The 19432-nt window shown below is 37.5% G+C and overlaps 1 protein-coding gene across 1 annotated transcript in view; it reads right to left on the reverse strand.

The window, feature by feature from the left end:
* Positions 1–1622: 1622 nt before the first annotated feature.
* Positions 1623–19432, reverse strand: part of LOC148276281 (uncharacterized) — a 60267-nt gene continuing 42457 nt past the window's right edge. Inside the window, exons 3-10 of the mRNA XM_088234490.1 lie at positions 16965–18770; positions 14447–14662; positions 9621–9797; positions 9247–9355; positions 7439–7512; positions 5964–6079; positions 2883–2957; positions 1623–1979 (exon numbers count right to left, since the gene is read on the reverse strand). Of these exons, the coding sequence (XP_088090616.1) occupies positions 1833–1979; positions 2883–2957; positions 5964–6079; positions 7439–7512; positions 9247–9355; positions 9621–9797; positions 14447–14662; positions 16965–18770 (2720 nt within the window). The 3' untranslated portion in view covers positions 1623–1832. The remainder of the gene's footprint in view (positions 1980–2882; positions 2958–5963; positions 6080–7438; positions 7513–9246; positions 9356–9620; positions 9798–14446; positions 14663–16964; positions 18771–19432) is intronic.

The following is a 19432-nucleotide window of genomic DNA, read 5'->3' on the forward strand; positions in this document are numbered from 1 at the left end:
TAAACAATGCTTTTTTGTATACATTTAGAAACAATAAGAAGCATACTGCCATGCAAAATAAAAAGTGAAACTTTACATAGTAAAAAAGAAAAAAAAAAATTAATGGATATAATAAAAGTAATTGAATTAAAAAGCAAATTGTAAATAACTTGTAAAGAATTCAAACAAAAAAATAAATACATTTTCATATACTTATAAGTATAAAAAAAATGGTATCAACAAATTATTGTTAAAAACAAATAATGAAAATTAGTTAACAGTAAGTATATATGTGAAAATAATATAATATACGGGACACAAAAATATTTGATAAATTAATATCAGAAAGAGATAAGATAATAATAATACACATCAAAAACAGAGAAAGAATTGTATGAAAAAGAAAGTTTTATTACGACATTAATAATTAGTTTCAAACAGTGCATTTAAGAACGTTTTAAAATGGATAATTGTCGTATTAAAAATGTCTATTTCACAAGTAAACTTGTTGGCTACGGAATGTAAACGCGGAATCGGAGAGTGTCGTGCAGAGTTAGTACCCACGTATGTACTCGTAGTTGCAAACAACTCCGTACTCTCATTTATTACGAATGCTCTCAAAGAGGAACGGAAGATTGGTTGATGCCTGGCAATAGCCCGGCTTCTCCTGTATGAGTTTCCACCACCAGATCCTCAGTAAGGAAATTAGAAGGAACATACTTTTTGCAGTTAATATAAGCCTTGTACATATTAAGAATGGCAAAAAATAAGCAACTCCTTTATTAAAAAAAATTAAAAAATCTCTAATTTATTATTTTACAGCCAATTATAAATAATTCGTAGCTTCTTCATCGAACATTGCTCAAATATTGCGAGTAGCTTTGGCAGCATTATTTCCTCGATTGAACGCACACAGAAAACGGGTCAAAAATGCCATTCCATTTTGAAGGATTGTAATTTTTAAAAATCTCAACAATGTTTGATTATGTCCAAATGCTTGCAGACTGGCTGGATTTCCTCCATAGGGAGTTGTTCATATTTAAATTTATTTCAACAGAGAGGGAAAACATTTTTGAGAAGGGAATATGGAAGTCTAGGCGTTTACTTTTTTCACTTTTTTATTTTGCACCACAACAGGCCAGAAAGCCTAATTACAGCGGTGAATTACATCACAGAGCACCCAGGCTTGAGAAAAATCACATTTAAAATTTTTGTGTTCTCACCGGGAATCGAACCCGGAACCTTCCGTGCGTGAGTCAAGCGTCTTGACCACTACACCACGGAGGCCGCATTTACGGGGCTTATGACCTGTGATTGGCTGGGTTTCAGCTCTTTTACTTCACAAAAGTCAACAGATGGAAGATTAAAGGAAATGTGGATGTTCAAACATGGGCAGAATGGTGAATGTTACAGTGTGTAAAGTGGCTACTTAAACCAGCCAATGACAGGTAAGCCCTGTAAATGGCAAGACTTCCATATCCCTTCTCAAAAATGTTTTCCCTCTGTGTTGAAATAAATTTAAATAAAAAAAATTCTACTAGTGGTGTAATGGTCAGCGCGTTTGCCTACCATGCGAGTGGTCTCGGGTTCGATTCCCGGCATGGTTGATATGAAATATTCATTTAAAAGGGTGTTTTCACACTAAACATATTTCATAGTCCATGGACTGGTACCTGAGGCGTGAGACTGATCATCTTACCTGTATGTAACGAAAATGCTCAAGATACGCTGCGATTGGTGTGCCAGTCTAGTGCCCTATGCACCAATATGTACGGAAAGGCAATGATGTTGAATTTTTTAAAAAGAGCAGAATCCCTTTTTCAAATGTGGTCATTTTAAAATTTGAGCAATGTTTAACACCCAAGGTAACAATATCTACTCACCAGTACTGTGACATTCACAAATACACCATTTTCTCCCTGTTCGCCTTTGTAAATTGTGTTCACCGAGCCGCTCACAAATTCATCGGAGTAAGGAGTCATCGAGAATGCAGAGTCAACCTAAAAATATCACAAAAGGTTAGGTAAGGCAAGTTTATTAATACGTTTTTACGCGTCAACGGAAAAATCGGCAGAACTGACTGAGAAGAAGCGCAAGAGAACTTGAGGCGTTACAAGCGGAGTAATTTCAGAAATACGAAACTTTAAAAATTACAGCTTTGATAATATGATACTACTTAGTTTAATAGTCTATGAACAAATGAAATATCATAACGCTGATAATACGATACTACTTAGTTAAATAGTCTATTAACAAATGAAAAAATCATAACGCTGATAATATGATACTACTTAGTCTGATAGTCTATTAAAAAATCATAACGCTGATAATACGATACTACTTAGTTGAATAGTCTATTAAAAAATGAAAAAATCATAACGCTGATAATACGATACTACTTAGTTGAATAGTCTATTAACAAATGAAAAAATCATAAAGCTGATAATACGATACTACTTAGTTGAATAGTCTATTAACAAATGAAAAAATCATAAAACTGATAATACGATACTACTTAGTTGAATAGTCTAATAAATAATCGACTAGAGGGAAAAGTTGAATTTTTATGAAATATAATTTGAATAAATAGTTTTCGTGCGGTTTCTTAAGGCTCAATATTATTATTATGGGCTCCTCATCCAATTATGCCATAAGAAAAAAAAGACTGAACAAAAGCATTGCAAACCATTTTCCTAGTGTATGGATGAACATAACTAGTTAAATGTTTGAAAACATAAGTCAAATACCTCAATTTGTTAACATTTTTCATAATATGATTAGTCCATTTAAGTTGACAGTCTGACGTTACTCCCAAATATTTTAACCACTTTAAATTTTTCATTTTTTTAGTTATAAATAAATGTTGTTATAAAATTCTCCAAAGTCTAAAAAATATCACTCACTGCTCGAACGGCTTCATAACTCAGTTGTTGGTATGACTCCGATTCACTGTCACTCAATTTGCTATCCCAGGAAATCTAAAACAAAATCATAACATTAAGAGACATTAATAAGCAGAGTTGGGCAGTGCCTTATACATAAGCCGACAGAGTTTGTATACCACCGCCTGTGGTGTGCGTAGCACAAAATAATCTAAATGTGTTTTTTCAATACCAGATCTAAGAGGTATGTTCATAGAGTAAGTGTAATGGATTTTTAAAAAAAGTAATTTGAAAAAACATACAGGATATTGTTGATACACTTATGGTCTTTTTTTCCACATAACCGTCATTCCATTCAATGCATGTGGTGAGCTGTGGCACAAGCTTCTTTACACCCTCCTCGAAGAATCCCACCAGCAACATTCTCCACTTCAGAACCTCTTTCTGTACCTGTTCGTCGATCAAAAATTTCATTCCACCCGTGTTGTGCCTTCAGAGAGATGAAAAGATGATAATTTAAAGGCGCCATGTCAGGGGAATACGGGAGATGGTTCAAAACATCCCAACTAAGTGGATCAAAAAGCGCCTCGGTGAATAGGGCTGTGTGAGGACTGGCGTTGTCGTGCAACAAGCAGACTCCTCTCGTCAGCATTCCCTTCCTTTTGTTTGGAATGCTCCTTTTGGAGTTTTTTTAGGATCTTACAATATCATTGTGCATTGATGGTCTCCCCTTGAGGCAGAAATTCCAAAATTATTTTTTGGCAGATTTGGAATTGGTGTGACGCCACTGTGACAATTGACTTTTCAGCTCAGTCGTGTAATGAGCTGCCCACACTAGAGCTCAGAAAATCGTCACTTCTAATTCAAATCGCTTAAGAAACTCGCGGGCGCGATTGACCCGATTTTTCTTGTGCTGCTCTCTTAGCTATTTTGGAACCCATCTTGCGCTCAGTTTCCGGTATCCCAGCGTTTCTGTTGCGCCACATTTCCTATATGTATTATGTATTGCACATTTATTAGGTTGTGGCATTAAATTTATTGCTACCTACTGCGCCCTAGTGAAAATGTTGTAATTATCCTACTATGGGTACAATATTTTTCTCTCCGGCCCAATAACAATTGAACTGTCGCCAAATGTGCATGTTATTTTGCTATTGGGCCGGAGAGAAAAATATTGTACCCGGAATAGCATAATCGCAACATTCAAACTAGGGCTCAGTAGGTAGCAATAAATTTAACGCCACAACCTAGAAAATGTGCAGTACACAATACATATGGTAAATGTAGCGCAACCAGTAATATCCATTCAATAACAACTGTGTATTATTTAACAATATTTTGGGTGTGTCCAAATTTTTGTAGACAAGGACTGGATTCAACTCCCTGGGGAGCTGTTTATATTAACATATTACAACAGAGATGAAGAACATTTAAAAGAACGTAATATAAAAGTCAAGGCATCTACAGGGCTTATGACCTGTCAATGGCTGGTTTAAGTGGCCACTTTACACACTGTGTAACATTCACCATTCTGCCCATATTCGAATCTATATTCCTTCAATTCTTTCATCGGTTGATTTTTGTGAAGTTAAAGAGCTGAAACCTTTATTTATGCGGGTGAGATTCATCTAATTGAATTAATTTACCTACATACTAGGCAACGCCTGAAGTTGTTTTTTTTAAAATTTCTATACTTCTTCATGAACCAAGTGGATTTATCAACAATATTTTGAGTGGTAATATGTTAATATAAACAGTTCCCCAGGGAGTTGAATCCAGTCCCTGTCTACAAAAATTTGGATACACTCAAAATATTGTCGATAAAGCCACTCCACGAAGAAATACAGAAATTGAAAAAATAACATTTTCAGGCGTTGCCTAGTATGTGGGTGAAATAATTCAATTAGATGAATCTCACCCGCATAAATTAAAGTTTCAGCTCTTTAATTTCACAAACATCAACATATGAAAGAATTGAAGGATTATAGATGTTCGAATATTGGCAGAATGGTGCATGTTACACAGTGTGTAAAGTGGCCACTTAAACCAGCCATTGACAGGTCACAAGCCCTGTAGATGCCTAGACTTTTATACTACCTTCTCTCATCCTACTTAACATGTACCATTTAAAATCATACATACCACACCCAGTGCTGAGACTAGTTTACTTGGGGCTAGTTGACCCAATTATTCAATATGGATTAAGAATATGGGGACTAAGTTTTAAATCTTATACGGATAGAGTCTTGAACTTACAGGTACAAATTTTAAAAATTATCGTACCTGTAAGAATAAAGAATGAGGCAAAAGACAACAATAAAATATTATTAGATTTTGTTAACGTTTTGCCAATTAACAAACAGTGTCAGTATAAAATAGTGACAGATCATTTCCTCGATTGCAATTTTAAATCCAAAATAAACCACCAGATCATGACCCGACAAGTATCGGCACAGCAGCTGATGGCACCACGACAGAAAAACTACTATGGTGACAGAACAATGGGTAGTGTAGTACCAAAACTGTACAATTTAATACCAGCTAAAAATCGTGAAGAAAAAAACCTAATTTCATTTAAAAAAATAGTCAAAAAATTATTAAACAGCAAGTGAAACTTAAGTGTATAAATATATTTTATTATTAAACTATGTACTTACTTATAAATTTAAAAAAAAATGTAATGTAACCTGCAGACAAGCTTCGGCTTTGCGGGAACAAAAATACAATTATGTATGTTACTTATTTATTAAAATGAATAAAACTTTTTTAAAAAAAATTTAAAAATGTTCTTCATCTCTGTTGTAATATGTTAATATGTAGTATTTAATGAAAATGTATTTAATTACTAATTTAGACACTTGATAAATATGTTATTACTGTATGGCAGTCTTGATGAATGATTAAAGATTATAGATAAATTATGTCAGAGTGCCGTTATGCTCTCTGTATGCGGTTATATTGAACATTTTTACTGTGGCAGTTTGGCGCGGTGTACTTCATTCCAAAATCTCCCAAAACGTGTCATACCATGGCTAAAAATGCAGTTCAGAACTTCTAGCTCCCTTGACGGGGGAGGAAATAACGTTTTAAAAAAAAACATACCTTTCTGTCATACATTCTGTCGACTCGCAAGCTGAACACCATTGCAGCAACCTTCCTACAAGGATCGCGATGGTTCCTTCTCGCATATCCAGGTCGGCAGTGACAACTTGAAATGCCTGCAAAATAGAGAAGTATTAACGTGAGCAGGAGAGAATAGGTGCCTTCGAGATGTGGTGCTGGCGTCGAATGCTGAGAATACCATGGACAACCAGAAGAACTAATGTCTCCATACTGGAGGAACTCAACGTAAAAGTTCGCCCGTCGGCCATATGCTGCAGTTCTTCGGACACAGCTAGAAGTGACCCAGAAAATCTGGAGGAAATTATAATCGCGGGCAGTGTGCCAGAACAAAGAAGTTGAGGCTGAGTTTCAGCTCGATGGATCGACCAGGTGAAAACAACGTCATGGGCGACTTTATATGCGCAGAGCCGTGAGGGGTGGAGACGCATTGTCTATGGAACAGCTGGAGATAGTATCAATGATCACGATCGTCTGAACTGAGGAACGACAGAGAACAAGGAAACATTCAGATTCGTTAATTAAATTACTTGGTTTCCACCAAAAATATCACATACTACAAGTACCGATAAATATATGTGAAACGGCTGTAAAAAAATTAGTCGTATTTTCAAAATCAACGTGAATATTATTGCGAAATGTTTTCATATACAACTTTTAAAATGAAATTCTTTAAAAAATATGTAAATGCAAAAACGTGACATGTTTAGCGTTGACAATTGTGACGGCAAGATTCGTAACGATGTTCTGTTTATATTTAAACAGTTACAAAAAAGATCAAAATTTAACTGAATCATGACGTATTAGGGGCGTGGCCAATGCGATGAATTGTTTTCGCGGGAGTTTAAAATCATTTTTATAATATTAATAAGTACAAATTTTTTTTTTACTCGACAGTACTTCTTAGATCCTTATTTTAAATTATAAGTAAGTGATATTCCAATATTTCAATAAATAAAATACAAATCTTGGTAAAGGACAAATTGACACATTAATTCACTCGGCTTGATGGATCAATATAATTTGTTGGACATGTTCAAGGAAAGCACTCTCAGTTCAAACAAGCTTGTCCCCTTTGGATCTCGAGGTCTAGCGACGATCCGCGAATGTGTATTTAAAAAAAAGTGTTCCTCTGAAATTGATAGAAGTCAAGGTCAAGGCCGGGACTTCCTCATTGATGAAGGGCACGGAGCGTACGTGAGGGTCCACGCTCGACCTCCATTCTCGATGCTGCCCTGGTGGTCCAGCAGATTTCAGACTGCCGTTCGTTTTCATGTTTTTGTTTCCTACCACACGCTCAATGACATTAAATATTAAATCTCAAAATCTTTACTTATGTCATTTTTAACCGATATAGGAGCTTCTTACCACATCCAGCGAAAATCGTTCAAAGCAGCATTTCTACCAATATGATATTGTACAAAAATTTAAAATTAATAAAAATGTTATTTCATTACCTAGATCTGTTTTGCACTTTTCATTTTGAGTCTGATCACAAGTAGAGTCGTCTCCAACTATGCAGGTATCAATTCTAGAAAAAAAAAGTTGAATAAATAATAAAAAATAAATCTTTGTCTCAATTAAACCTAGAGAGATAATTTATAAGCTATTGGTCTCAGGCGATGGTTTGTGGGCATATATTTGTGGTTGGAAATTATGTAGGCATCAATGGGTCAAGTATTATCACAACTTCTACATCTTTTTACCCACATTCACTATTCACCTCCCACCTCAGTATTTTTTGATCACCCGCCACATTAAGACCTCGTGTCGTACATCACGCGTTTATTTTATTGAACGTGCGCCGTATCATAAAACTTTTTTTTCACCATCAATCAGCCTTGAGCTCTAGATCAGGGCCTGTTCTCGTGTTAGTGCAGTTCTCCAGTGTGAAGTCGGATCCGGCAAGTCCATCAAGAACGAAGATAAGGTTAGTGGCATTCCTATCTAATTCATCTCATTTGCTGGGGTTCTGGCCGATTGATACTGCATTCCGCATATCGAGGCTACTCACTTGTTTTCATTAAATTTAATTACAGTCCACTCTGCACAATAATATCGTACAAGCCCTAGCGCTTCGCCCCCCCGAATCCATGTGGAATTAGTTGATCCACTAATTTGCTTGTCATACCTAAACGAGACCATTAACTCGGCTCCTGGGGGACAAGAGACTGGGGGAGAGGACCTACTCACTTCTCAATGGAGCAATTCTCATTCAGCCTGCCACGTCGCGGGGGTGGACACCTTTCACTTCAGTAGACCGGAGTGTTCAGGTGGCTAAGTTTAGAGGAGAACCCAGTATTGCGGGGTATAATACAATCAATTGCCCAGGGCTCCGGTCGAAGACCTCAGCGGCTGTGATGGCGGAGATAAAGAACATCAGTACGGCGGAGCAGGTAAAATCGGTGCAAATCTTCTCTCAAGCCACCCGGACTTACTTCGGACTGTGGGATGTCGGAAGGCAGTGGCGTCTGGCAAGGCATTGTGTCAATGATGGTACCGAGGAACAATAGTCAACAGTGACATCCGAAGCCACAGTTAGCAAGTGGGGTTACTACTGTCTCGACATCAGGTGGCAGCCAGCCGGAAAACAGAAACTAAATCTCCTAGTCCAGCGTGTAGACTGAGGACTAGAAGGCCTGACCCCAAGTAAATGGGCAAACTGCCAGGATACAGAAGAAGATTTTTTTTAAAGAAATATTAGCGTTCTTATAATCTACCCAAATATTTCAATTTTGGTGGCCATTTTTAACGAGTTGTAATTAAGTCACTATTGGAAAATGGAAATCAAGTTGGAGTAGAGTGGGGTTCGAACCTCGGACCTCTGATCCATGAGTCCACAACACTAGCTACGGGACTACAACCCGATTAAATAGATAATTAATTAACATTGGTAAAGTCGTTGCCAGATTAGAAAGTCTTCAGACAAGTACAAGGATAAATTTAAGAAAAGGTCACTGAGATGGTTTGGTCATGGAGACCAAACGGATGACGAAAGTAGAATAGTACTGTCGGTCGACGACGACCAAGAAAGAGGTGGGATGATTAGATAAACCACAATCTCAACTCTGGTCATGTCAAAAGCAGACACAACCGAAGGGCATGAACGTGGAAAAAGCTAGGAACGTATTTCAGGTTAGACTTGTGTGGGCAGTCCATCCTCTCTGCATATCATATGGTAGTAGTGGAGTAGAAGTAGCGTTTGCTTATCAGGCCTGAGGTCTCAGTTCAAATGCTTTTGTCAACAACTAGTCAGCTAAATTACCTGACTGGTGGCTGCTGTGTGGTTCTCCTAGAGGGCAGTGGAGGTCGCGCAGGAGCTGGAACTGGCGCTGCCTGAATCTCTGGCACTGCATACCCGGTTCCTGAAATACCTGGAACATACAATTATTAAGTGTATATTTTACTATGTTTTAAACACATAATATATGCTTCTAACTTTTTTTCCACTCAACATATTGAAGATGTTATTATTATAAACCTTGAGAGCGTAAATTAGAAAATTTTGCGAAAAACCGCACGTCAATCTGTCACGCCATTTTTGAGTTTTTGCGAGACTACTAACGGCGATTCATTTTTATATTCATAGATTTAATCATTGTTGACTGTATGTTTCTATAAAATAAATAAATAGCTTACCTGCAGTAGGCTTGACCACGTTGCTGGGACGGTAGAGGGCGGAGGTCGGCTCTCCCTCCCCGAGCAGGTTGAGGTAAGTCCTCTTGCCGTCTATGGACACGAACCCTTGCTCTCCGGAAGCGGACACGATGATATCCCCCGGTTGCCCACTCAATGGGTTCACGCTCTCGATATGAACTGCACGAAAGAAAACATTAATTGCATTATAAAATACAGCAGATGTTGAAAAAGGCATCTATAATACATTATCATCATCAGCCGGCTCTTGTCCAATGGTGAACATTGGCCTCCCGCTTTAGTCTCCATACCTTCCTATCCTGAGCCAACCGCATCCAACCATTTACTTCAACTCGTCTTATGTCATCAGACCACCTTGTCTAAGGCCTGCTGACACTTTTACCTGTTCCAGGATTTTTTCGGTCCATCTAAAGTCTGCAGTTCTGGCTATATGGCCAGCTCAGCTCCATTTCTGGTTGACAGCCCCGTGGACCACATCGGTGACCTTTGTTCTCGCTCTAATCCGTGTATTGGTTTTTCTGGCTCTCAACAAAATACCCAGCATTCTCCTTTCCACGGCTCTCTGTGTCACTGATAATTTGTGTAAATAGTTTCACAGCCATATGTCAGTACAGAGAGAACACAAGCACCAAAATGTTTCTTCTTTAAGTAATGCCTTTTAGCATGCTTTCCTATTTCGAGATAACTGACACTATCATTAATACTACTCTCGACTCAATGCACAGTAACATAAAGCCAGCTTTCATTGGAGACATCCATCGGTACAGTACTCGATCAAAAAACAATATATATATTGGATCTGTGAAGTCTACGAAGTTTGGTACTAGATCTTTACAATACATAGGTTTCAAGGAATTTAATAAATTGCCACCAAAATTTAAAGTACCTATTTCAAAATATAGAAACAGGACGTGCGAATTGAAGAATTATTTTTTCCAGAAGTACTTTGAATAAATAATGTTAGTTTATAGAGAATGCGCATCTTGAACAAATACCTTTTAATATTTCACCGTTTTTGCTTGTATATGTTATTTTTAATACTATTTAAATGTTATTTGTGTTTTTTTCTTTTTATATACTTTTTTTGGCTTGTATACATAATTTCAATTTTTTCAACGTTTTTGATAAAAAAAATTAACCTGTATTGGGTGTGCGCATATTTTGTTAATTAAAAAAAATGATTTTATTTTGTACTAGTTTAGTATGTATATATACATACATGTAATTTTTAAACTTTTTCAATTTTCTTTCCCAGATTGCATAATGTAAACATTATTTTGAATTTATTTCCATGCCTAGTATTCTGTTTATTCTGTTATTTTCAAGTATTTTTCATACCCTTTTTAATTTGTAGTTTATCATAATTTTAATTTTTCTGCTTTTGTTAAATAATATTATAGTTTAAAATTTAAAAACGTCTCTAAAAAAATTATTATCTGTATGTCCCTAAATGAGTTTTTTTTTTAAAAACTCCTTGGGAATATTGTATATAATTATGTATAATATGTTTTCAATATAATAAAAAATATTAAAAAAATGTGAGAACTTCGGAGATTTCGGATATATGAGAGCTTACCAAAAGCAGCCCATGCTAAACCTCAACTACTTTCTATTTCTACCTCTTGATTATCTTTCACGAGCTTTATTTCGTGTCCTTTGTAAATATAACTGTCAACCTTTTCAATGATTTGCCCATTTACTAAGATGTTACATGATTGGTTTGCATCATTTATTACTTTAGTTTTTGAAGCATTCATTTTCCAGTCTATTTTCAGGGATGCTGTATTGACTTCGATTATCATGTTTTCAAGTTCTTTTTCATCTTTAGCAAATAGGACTATATCATCTGCGAATCTGAGATTGCTAATGAGTTCGCCGTTGATGTTAATATCCTTGTCGTTCCAGTCAAGAGTTTTAAAGACATCTTCCAGAACTAGTGTAATAATTTGGGGGATATTGTGTCACCCTGTCTTACTCCTCTTTCGGATGGTCCATTGAGCTGCACAATAGAAATGGTATTATTGCATATGTTTTTTAGGAGTTGTGAGTAACTGTGATCCACTCTACAATTATTTAAACCTTTCATCACTGCCCATGTCTCTACAGAATCAAAAGCTTTCTCAAAATCAATGAATGCTTGTTGTAATGAAATGTCATAATGAATGCATTATATTTCTGGATGATATTTTTCAAGGTCTATACAACTATCAACTTAGGAATTTTATATGAAAACAAAAATGACATTGAAACCACTAAAACCATCAACAATGACCTGCAAAAACTATTAGAATGGACAAACAAAAACTTCTTAACACTAAATGCCAAGAAATGCAATATAATACATTTCCAAACACAAAAGAAGAACCATAACATGAACATAAAAATAAACAACGAAACTCTTAAAGAACTAGAACATGTGACTTACCTAGGACTCACAATGGACAGACAATTAAAATGGACAAAACACATAGACGGACTCACTAAAGTAATGGCATCACTACATAGCCTCTTCTACAAAATTAAAGATTTTATATCAAGAAAGGAAAAAATTATGATGTACGAAGCCTATGTCAAAAGTAAATTGAGTTACATGATCGCCTTCTGGGGAACTGGTAACAAGACAGACATAACAAGAATACAAAGACAACAAAATAAAATTCTTAAACTAACATACAACCTACCCTACCTGACCTCTACGACTGATCTGTACAAAAAAACACACCAGTTTGACATAAACTACTTGACTAAAATTGAGACCTTAAAAATTGTGCACAAAATAACACTGGGAAACATACAAGACGACGACATAATATTAGTCAAAAATGCTGACATACACAAATATAACACCAGACAACAAAAACACTATCATATTGAAAAAGCAAAGACAAACACAGGACAGTCAAAAATACTACAAAATGGACTTAAACACTACAACGACCTACCTTACTACTTACTTACTACTTACTGCCTATTTTCAGGGATGCTGTGTACATACAATCTATAATACAATTATTGTGTGGCTGTGATGTCACACCAGGCTACATACTAAACAAGACTTAATATATGAGGGTACTTTAAGCAAACCAAGACAACTCCATTGAAGGAGTTACTGAGTTATTTGCGAAAAACTAAGAAAAATGAATTGTGAGATTTCTAATTATGCTTCACCAATTTAATGGAGAATGCGGTGTCAAGTAGTATAATTGAAATCTGTTTTTGCAAGATTTAGGAATGGTTTTGAATTACGCTATAATTTAGGTAGGTATGTTTTTATGTACAGTTTCTTTTGAGATCAATAACTAATTTTTCGTTTTTGATGGAGATTTCCAAGTTTGCATCCAATACCCTCATATCTATCTTTTTTTTAATGATGAAATTATATTTTTCGTTATCTTCAAATAGACATTTTCACACCTGATTTGCAATTAAAAAATTGTATAAATATGCAGGATTAACAAAAACATTAATGTGACGCCAATACAACAATAAATCTGTACAATAGAGAGCTCAAAGATACAACTTATAACAAGGAAGACAGAGACGCTGTTCTGCGGCCGGTGTTTGTTTGATAGATATTCAGTCGGTTATTGGCAGTGAGCGGGGGTGCACGAATTTAAAACGACTACGTATTTATGATTTTTAATTTATTTCGGTTTAACAGAGATTAATTATTTTATTATTTTTATAAATTATAGAATTGTTCTATTTTTGTAAGTTTGTTTTTTGTTTAACTTATTTTAAATATAACTAAATCTCCAAACTTTATTGTCAAATAAAAAATAAAAAATGTAAATAGGGGCTAGATTTCTGATTGTCTATGCACTCTGTAGCTGCAAGACGTGCTGTAATCTAGCTCCTGTATATCCTAATTGGAGACTAGGAACAAGAATCTCAACCGTCCATTCGCTCTGTAGCTGCAAAACGTAGTGGGATATTTATTTATTGTACAGTGCCCTTGAGATGATTTTCACAAAAACGGCACTATATAAATTATTCAAATATATATATAAATCCTTATATATATATATATATATATATATATTATATATAAAGGATACTTTAATCCACAAATTTGGAATATCCAGTGACCGGTTTCATCGCTTTCGCGACATCTTCGAGACTGGTATCTTTATTAAAGAGTTAAATGTATTTATACAAAACAGAGGTAAGGATAGGTAATTCAAAGTTATATGTAAGTAAATTAAATAAAGTTATTTTTATCTTAAGGATCATTATCAACAAATTTTCTTTGGGTTAACTAATGAGTTGATATAATGCTATTTTAATGAGTTTAAGTATTTTATTTTATTTTTGTGTCCCATCCGTGTGGTTTTGTAAATAATGATTTCTGAAAAACAAAGGATGACTTTTTACCCTCATAGGGTTTTTACCCTCGAACATGTCGCGAAAGCGATAAGCGATAAGCGAAAGGATATTCCAAATTTGTGGATTAAAGTATCACTCGTGTTGTATTTATATAATAAATTACAATGAACTTCCATCAAGAATTTTCACTTACAAACTTAAATGTTTTATATATAAGGGAATTATTAAACAGTACGTCGGTAATAAGGATTTTTTTACCACAGCCAAAAAAAAAACACCCATCACGAGACTGTAGAACGCCACAAAAATATGTTTTTGCATACGGACCTCATTTCTTATTCATTATTATACCTTCTTATTCGACGATTCATTTTAGAAAGCATTCGCCCGTTACAAAGCACATAGGTAGATAAAATTATCAAGACAATAGTTTTACCAACATTGATCAGTCGAAGATGTGAAAAAAGAAGAATCGATATTACCTGTGGCAGAGCCGGTTCCTCCACCAGGGCCCTGAATGGCAGACACCGTAACATCGAATATCTCTCCCTTCCCGGGCAGGGGGCGCTGCTGAGGCCTGTGCGCTGTCCCCTGGGGGCCCTTGCCGCCTGGCCGGCCCTGCCCGGGGCGGTACTCCGGATCGTCCAGCACTATTCCCGGGCGGGGGCGATACTGGGATGGTGGTTTGCCCTTCCCAGCTGAAAAAGGTTTTACAAAATCAACAGCTAGCCAATGGTAGATATAACATAGTGTTGGTTGGAATACTGGGGTTTTTAAACGGGATTCAAAGGCAGATAGTGTTTTTCTGGGTTATTATGCCGTGTTTGTGGGCTTTGTATTGCCGACGTTTCGGAGCACATTGCAGTGTCCATCTTCAGGGTTGAATGTATGAGTGTAGTTTTTAGTGTGTTTAATTGTGAGGAATTTGTACCGTGTCGCAGTCGGGCAATGTATGTGGTTAAGTGTGTGGAGTTTGTACCGTGGGCTTTGGAAGCACCGGGTACCATGAGGTTCGTAGTCGTAACCCATCATCCCTGTTTATGTTATTAGGATGCTTGTATATTTCTATGGCTTCCTTTATTAAACGGGCTTGATGATTTTTGGGCTTTCCAAGGACATTTGGCTCAAATGAGAAAAATTATGCCCTGTTGAGAAATAGAGCGGGAAGGAATAATAGGGAAGCCATAGAAATATACAAGCATCCTAATAACATAAACAGGGATGATGGGTTACGACTACGAACCTCATGGTACCCGGTGCTTCCAAAGCCCACGGTACAAACTCCACACACTTAACCACATACATTGCCCGACTGCGACACGGTACAAATTCCTCACAATTAAACACACTAAAAACTACACTCATACATTCAGCCCTGAAGATGGACACTGCAATGTGCTCCGAAACGTCGGCAATACAAAGCCCACAAACACGGCATAATAACCCAGAAAAACACTATCTGTATTCTGAAGGCCGTGAAAACCTACGAACCGGGATTCAAAGGGTTTTGCCAGGGTTTCCTATTCTTTGTTGGTGCCCCAAATCGAGCCTTGGCCTCCTTCAACTCCGTCTGTCCACAGTAGCCGTTTTCCAATTTGCAACTTGTAGAAGCTGTGCTGTACATGTTTATGTCATCCTCCCATCACAGCCTGGGTCTTCCGATCCTCCTTTTACCCCATGGATGTCCAGTCCTGATTCTCCTGGGTACTCGCGCATTTGGCATTCTTTGAACATGTCCAGCCCATCTCAACCTGAGCAGTCATACGTTTTTTGTTTTTTTCGCACCACAACAGGCCATGGCTGGTATTCCAAACGCTCTCGCGGTTGTAGAAAAACTATTTATCTCGCGTATTTACATACATTTTGTCGGCCTTGTGGTGTGATGGTCAGCGCGTTTGCCTGCCATGCAAGAGGTCTCGGGTTCGATCCGACATGGTTGACATGGAATATTATTTAATAGGGTGTTTTTACACTAGAACATTTCATAGTCCCTAGACTGGTACCTGAAGCGTAATACTGATAACCTGACCTTCATGTAACAAAAAAAGATCAAGATACGCTGCGATTGGTGTACCAATGCAGTGCCCTATGTACCATTAGGTGCGGGAAAGGAATGATGATGATGATTTACATACAAAATAAACCAGATAAAGTGTTTTCTCGTGCCGCCAGAGCGGTTTAAAATAGCACTGCAGGAAGCCCAATTACCATGGTGAATACAGCACAGATCACGTTTGATTTTCGTGTTCTCATGGAGAATCGAACCCGGAACCTTCCGTGCGTGGGTCAATTATCTTAGCCACTACACCACCAAGGTCACTAAAATGTTTTCTAATAATGGTCTTGAATGGGGTGCAAGGATTTTAGAACAGGGTGACTATTAAAACAATTCATTGACAAGTGATAAGCCTTGTAAGATTACACTTCCATATACTGGTACCCATCTAAAAGATGTTCACCATCTCCGTCGGAATATCTAATATTCTTGATGGCTTCTTAGAGAGTGGGACTACGAAGATAGACAAAGAGAACATATAAAAGAAAAAAGACAAACTAGGAACCTTCTCGGATGAAAATTTGTACTATCTCTTCGTATTTAAATATAAAGTAATCAGAATTATCTTCAATTATCTATATGGTAAATAAAAAAACATGTACTGTACCAGGCAGTAAATAAAATACATCGGGCCAAAGAATTGAGACTGCCGACTTTATAGAGCGTCGTCTCTGCCGCAGGAGTTCGGTATTATTTGTGTGCATGTATGTATGACAAAGACGACGCTCTACAAAGCCGCAGTTTGCCCACTACACCGGCAGTCTCTTTCTTAAGCCCAATGCACTTTATTTCATGCCGGCTACTAAGCATTTTCTTGCAGGAAATTCAATTTTACTTTACATAGGTATGATCGAAGATAACCTTGTTTTTTTTCCATTGTGAATGGAACCCAGGCGGAATAAAAATGATTTGCTAATACAAAAAAATAAGCTGAATTTTCTTACTTGTTGTTGATTTTTGAATAGTGCTGGTTGGAGTCACCGATATAACACTTGTAGAAGGGCTACTTGTAGAGTTATAAGTAGTCCCTATACTCGGCAGACCCTCAGTCGGAGTGGCTGATGATGTAGTCAACTTATCTACTGAAGAAGAGGAGTCCGACAGAGAAGCGGAAACATCTACCTTCGAAGACTCGACACCCGGTGTCGTGAACGCAATGCTGTTATTAAAATCTTTGATTGCATCGTCTTCGTTTAATGTGATGGTGTTTTTGACGTTTTGTTCAAAGTCTTTGACTTTCTCTTCTTGTTTTTTGTTGTTTGGTTTTTCTTTTTCTACTTTGGTCATCGTTTGCTTCTTTTTGTCTGAGATTTCGTCTTTGAGCACTTGTTGCTTTGTCGGTTCTACAGTTGTTTGCGCTTCGGTCGTTGTTTTGATTTCCGGGTCTTCGGTTGTGGTCGGCGTTGTCAGTTGCTCCGTCGAACTCGGAGGATCTCGATCTCGTACAAAACTTACGTTTTCGTCGTCGGATATTTCGTATTCTGGTTCTTTGTGCGTGAATGTTTCGTTCATCGTCACGCTTTCGTCCGCGTTATCGTGCTGCGTTTTATCGTCTGTCGTCGGTTGTAATTCTTCGTTATCTTTTTCGTTTTCTTGCGGTTTTGCGTACGTTTCTTTGTGCGGTCGGAGAGCCGGTCGGTCGAATGGTATATCAGCTGTCGCAGATTCTTCCGAATTCATGTACGTCGGTGGCGGTGGTTCGGGCATATTGTTGAGTTGCGGTTTGTACATTGGGAGATTCGGGTTCGGCCTGCGATTCGGCATAGGTCTTGGCCTAGGGCGCTGCCACGGTGGCAAATTCTGTGGTCTCCCGTTATTTATAAATCCTGGTCGGTAATTATTTTGGAGTACCGGGACTATTTGTTCTGGAAGCGGTATTCCATTCAGGAAAGGTCTGATGGGTGGCTGTTCGCTCATTTGCGGGGGAGGTCTATCGAACGGGTAAGGCGGTGGTATTTTGGTCGAAGTTTGAGGCGGAATCGGCGGCAGCATCTGCCCTGGTCCGGCTGGTCCAGGGGTGTCGAAATCTGGTGGAAGAGGAGGAACATCTGAGATTCTCGGTGGTCCTCTGTTATTGATGCGGGTATTTGGAGGCCTGCCAGGCCTTGCGTTTGCCGGTTGCGTGTTCGCTTGCACGTTGACGTTTCCATTCAAGAGTTTGACGATCCCTGTGATTATGTCTTGGATGTCCGGGTTCGCCTGTCTGCCCGAAGAGTCGAATCTAACGGAGGAAGCAAAATCCCTCGTCTGAGCATTCGTGGTTTGGGGTCCCTTGGGAGACAAAGCTCTTCCCATCGGGACCCCTCTGGCTTCCCCCTGGTTCGAGTGATCCTGACCGGTTCCCATGATCGACGACACCATATTCGGCCCTTCAGAAGACTGCGGCTGCGTTCTTGTCGGTTGTATCTGATTGTAATACCTTGATTTTTGATAGACCTCCACGTCGTTCGTCTCCAAGGCTTCTTCTATGTTTTTAGAAGACTCCAAAGCGTCATACCCCTTGGACCTCCTCTCCACATTGTGCACGATAGGCTCCGCTGATCTTTTTACCAAAATTTTCGGATTCGAGTCTTCATTTTCTGGTTCTTCCAGATTCGCGTCTTCATTATCTCGGTAGCGATCGAGCGACACTCCAACAGATGGCAGCAGGTTGATAACCTCGCTAGTAGAGAGCCGGTCTATGTCTGGACCTCGCTGCTGGACGTACGCTGAGTGGGGTGATATTTGAGACACGCTGGGGTCATCAAAAGCTAAAACGAAAAAAGATCATAGTGAATACTTCAACAATAAGAAAAACTGAATAATCTAAATGCTTCTAAACTCCATTAAACAAATACGCCCAAGCGTTTTCGCGAGTTCGAATTTTTTTTTAAAATTGAATTTTATTGGTTTACACGGCACAAATGACTTTTATACACATAAACATAAATATACATATAAAAATAATACACAGTTGTTTTATAGATTGTACTACATAATAACTTTCAGATTTTTATACTTAACATACTTGGGTAAAAAATAATAAAAGTAAAGATAACGCGGTATATTTGAAATAGCAAAATCATAAATTATTGATTTGTTGGTATTGTTGCCATGTATAATGCCTTAGGTATAAACAAACTGTTTTTTCTTTTAAAAATAAAATATAATTAAAATAAAATATAATACACATTGATAATATTGTAAACAAATCTCTCAAACTTCTCGGTTTTACCAATAGAGTGACGGCGGACTTCAAAAATATTAATACCATCAAAACTCTTTATTGCTCACTAGTTCCACCCCATCTAGAATACGCTTCTCCTATTTGGTCTCCATTCTGCAGGACTCATATTGACCATATCGAGTCTGTCCAACACCGTTTTCTAAGAAAAGTGGCATGGTTGCTCGGATTACAAAGGGGTAATTATTC

This window comes from Micrasema longulum, unplaced genomic scaffold (genome assembly GCF_059751315.1).
Source record: "Micrasema longulum isolate JH-2025_06_02 unplaced genomic scaffold, ASM5975131v1 h1tg001247l, whole genome shotgun sequence".
Classification (NCBI taxonomy): Eukaryota; Metazoa; Arthropoda; class Insecta; order Trichoptera; family Brachycentridae; genus Micrasema; species Micrasema longulum.